Source organism: Phaethon lepturus, unplaced genomic scaffold (assembly GCF_000687285.1).
Source record: "Phaethon lepturus isolate BGI_N335 unplaced genomic scaffold, ASM68728v1 scaffold15692, whole genome shotgun sequence".
NCBI classification, from domain to species: domain Eukaryota; kingdom Metazoa; phylum Chordata; class Aves; order Phaethontiformes; family Phaethontidae; genus Phaethon; species Phaethon lepturus.
In genome coordinates this window covers 31,159-32,899 of record NW_010522887.1, presented here as the reverse complement: position 1 = coordinate 32,899, position 1,741 = coordinate 31,159, and the positions used below count along the sequence as shown (strand labels likewise).

The following is a 1,741-nucleotide window of genomic DNA, read 5'->3' as shown; positions in this document are numbered from 1 at the left end:
CGCCCCCCCCCCCCCCCCAAAAATCAGGGAGGCCAAAGAAGTATAATATGAATCATTAGCTATATCAGTAAGCTCAGAAAAGAACTCAATAATAGGTATCTCTTAAAACCTTACAGGCAATTGCAAGGTGGGGGAAGACTTGGAAAAACGTCTTTTTTCTTCCTTAACTCTGAAATTGGCATGAATAAAATGCAAATGCTGTATTCCTGAGGATTTTAATAAAATCCATTTAAAGCGCTGACAATAAAAAGATCTACCACAAGACAGAGAGGGGAAAGAGTTAAAGAGTAAAAAAGCAACAAAAGCTTTGTTTACAAGCTAGAAGAATTTTTTACTGCATAGAAAAGACCCTTCTGGGTGGTGTCTCTGTGAGACGTTAGGCAGAGCGACCCAAAGTAACCCAATGCTATCTTTGTATTCTGTTCATCCTGGATTGTTTCGAAGGCCATAGATGACTTCTATTTTACTTCAGCGCCCAGACACATACAAATTACTCCAGTTATAAGGTAAAATAACTTATCTTGTATTTTATGAACAGAATGGAACAAACAATTACTGCAGATGCATACTATAGGAGTCTTGTGGCAATTTGTCATCACACAGTGATGATCCATCTATCTGGGTCTTTAAACATTACCAGGGAGTGTCTCTGCAAAACGATAGTACCTCCCTACCCAAAAGACAGGGCTGGGGGGATAAACTATGTACAGATCATAAAATATCTGAATATTTATTATGTTAGGAGTCACATATGCCATTGAAAAAAAATTAAGCCTTTTCCTGTTGTTTTAGCATTTTGCCTCGCACTGAAGAGTGACTAGCAAACTGTTTCATCAGTTTGAATATTTTTAGGACTACCAGATGAACTTTTACTGTGTCTGAGCCCCACACAAATAAAATAGAATCTATACAAAGAAAATAAATATTTCTTTATCCTCTCCTGTCTAACATTTTAAAAACAGCGTTCAAAAGGAAGCTGCTTCCAGTACATTTTTTAAAAGGGTAGGCTTAAAGCTGGAAGTAAGAACATTTTATAAAAATGTGTTAAAAATTTAAGCAAGTTTGCTATAAGCTATTTCAGACCTAAAAAAAAAAAAAAAAAAAAAAAAAAAAAAAAAACAAAAAAAAAAAAAAAAAAAAAAAAAAAAAATATCCCAGAATTATTCTGTCTTGCACTACTGCAGTTTTCAGGGGAGCCATTTCTGAATATAAGACTTTTCAGGAAAAAAACAGATAAAATACATCAATTTCATAAAGAAGTTAGACTCATTTCCAGAGGACCAGATGTTCTTCCTACTGTATAGTTAAATAAATTAAATAAATTAAGTAATACTGCTCTAACAACATTTCTCCATTATACTAACTTACAACTGGTCTTGCAGTTCCACAATGATATATTCCAGCTGTTCCTTCTCCATTTTATGGGCTAGATCCATATCTTCAATTCTTTGTAACAGCAGTTTATTCTGTGAGACAGATTCAGATAGCTGGTTTTCTCTGAGTCGTACCAATTCTTCAAGGTAACCCTGGAAATAAGTGTTAGAAAGTCTTAAGGAGCATATCAAAACCTTTTCACTATGTATGTTCCCATTTTTTGGGATGTATACAGTTCTAATTCAGCTTTGTTGTAGGTTTTTTAAAATTTTTAAACAGACGAATAAATTGACTTAAGATTAGTATGATGTTTCCTCATAGGTACCAAAAAAATCATGTACTTATTTATATTCCTGTGGAGAAACAG

At 33.8% G+C, this 1,741-nt stretch overlaps 1 protein-coding gene across 1 annotated transcript in view; it reads right to left on the bottom strand.

Annotated features, from left to right (window-relative positions):
• The window catches only part of RUNDC3B (RUN domain containing 3B), a gene marked incomplete at its 5' end in the record, with an annotated part of 47,166 nt that overhangs the window by 20,689 nt on the left and 24,736 nt on the right, over positions 1-1,741 (bottom strand). The window contains one exon of the mRNA XM_010281973.1: positions 1,369-1,526. Within this exon, the coding sequence (XP_010280275.1) occupies positions 1,369-1,526 (158 nt within the window). The remainder of the gene's footprint in view (positions 1-1,368; positions 1,527-1,741) is intronic.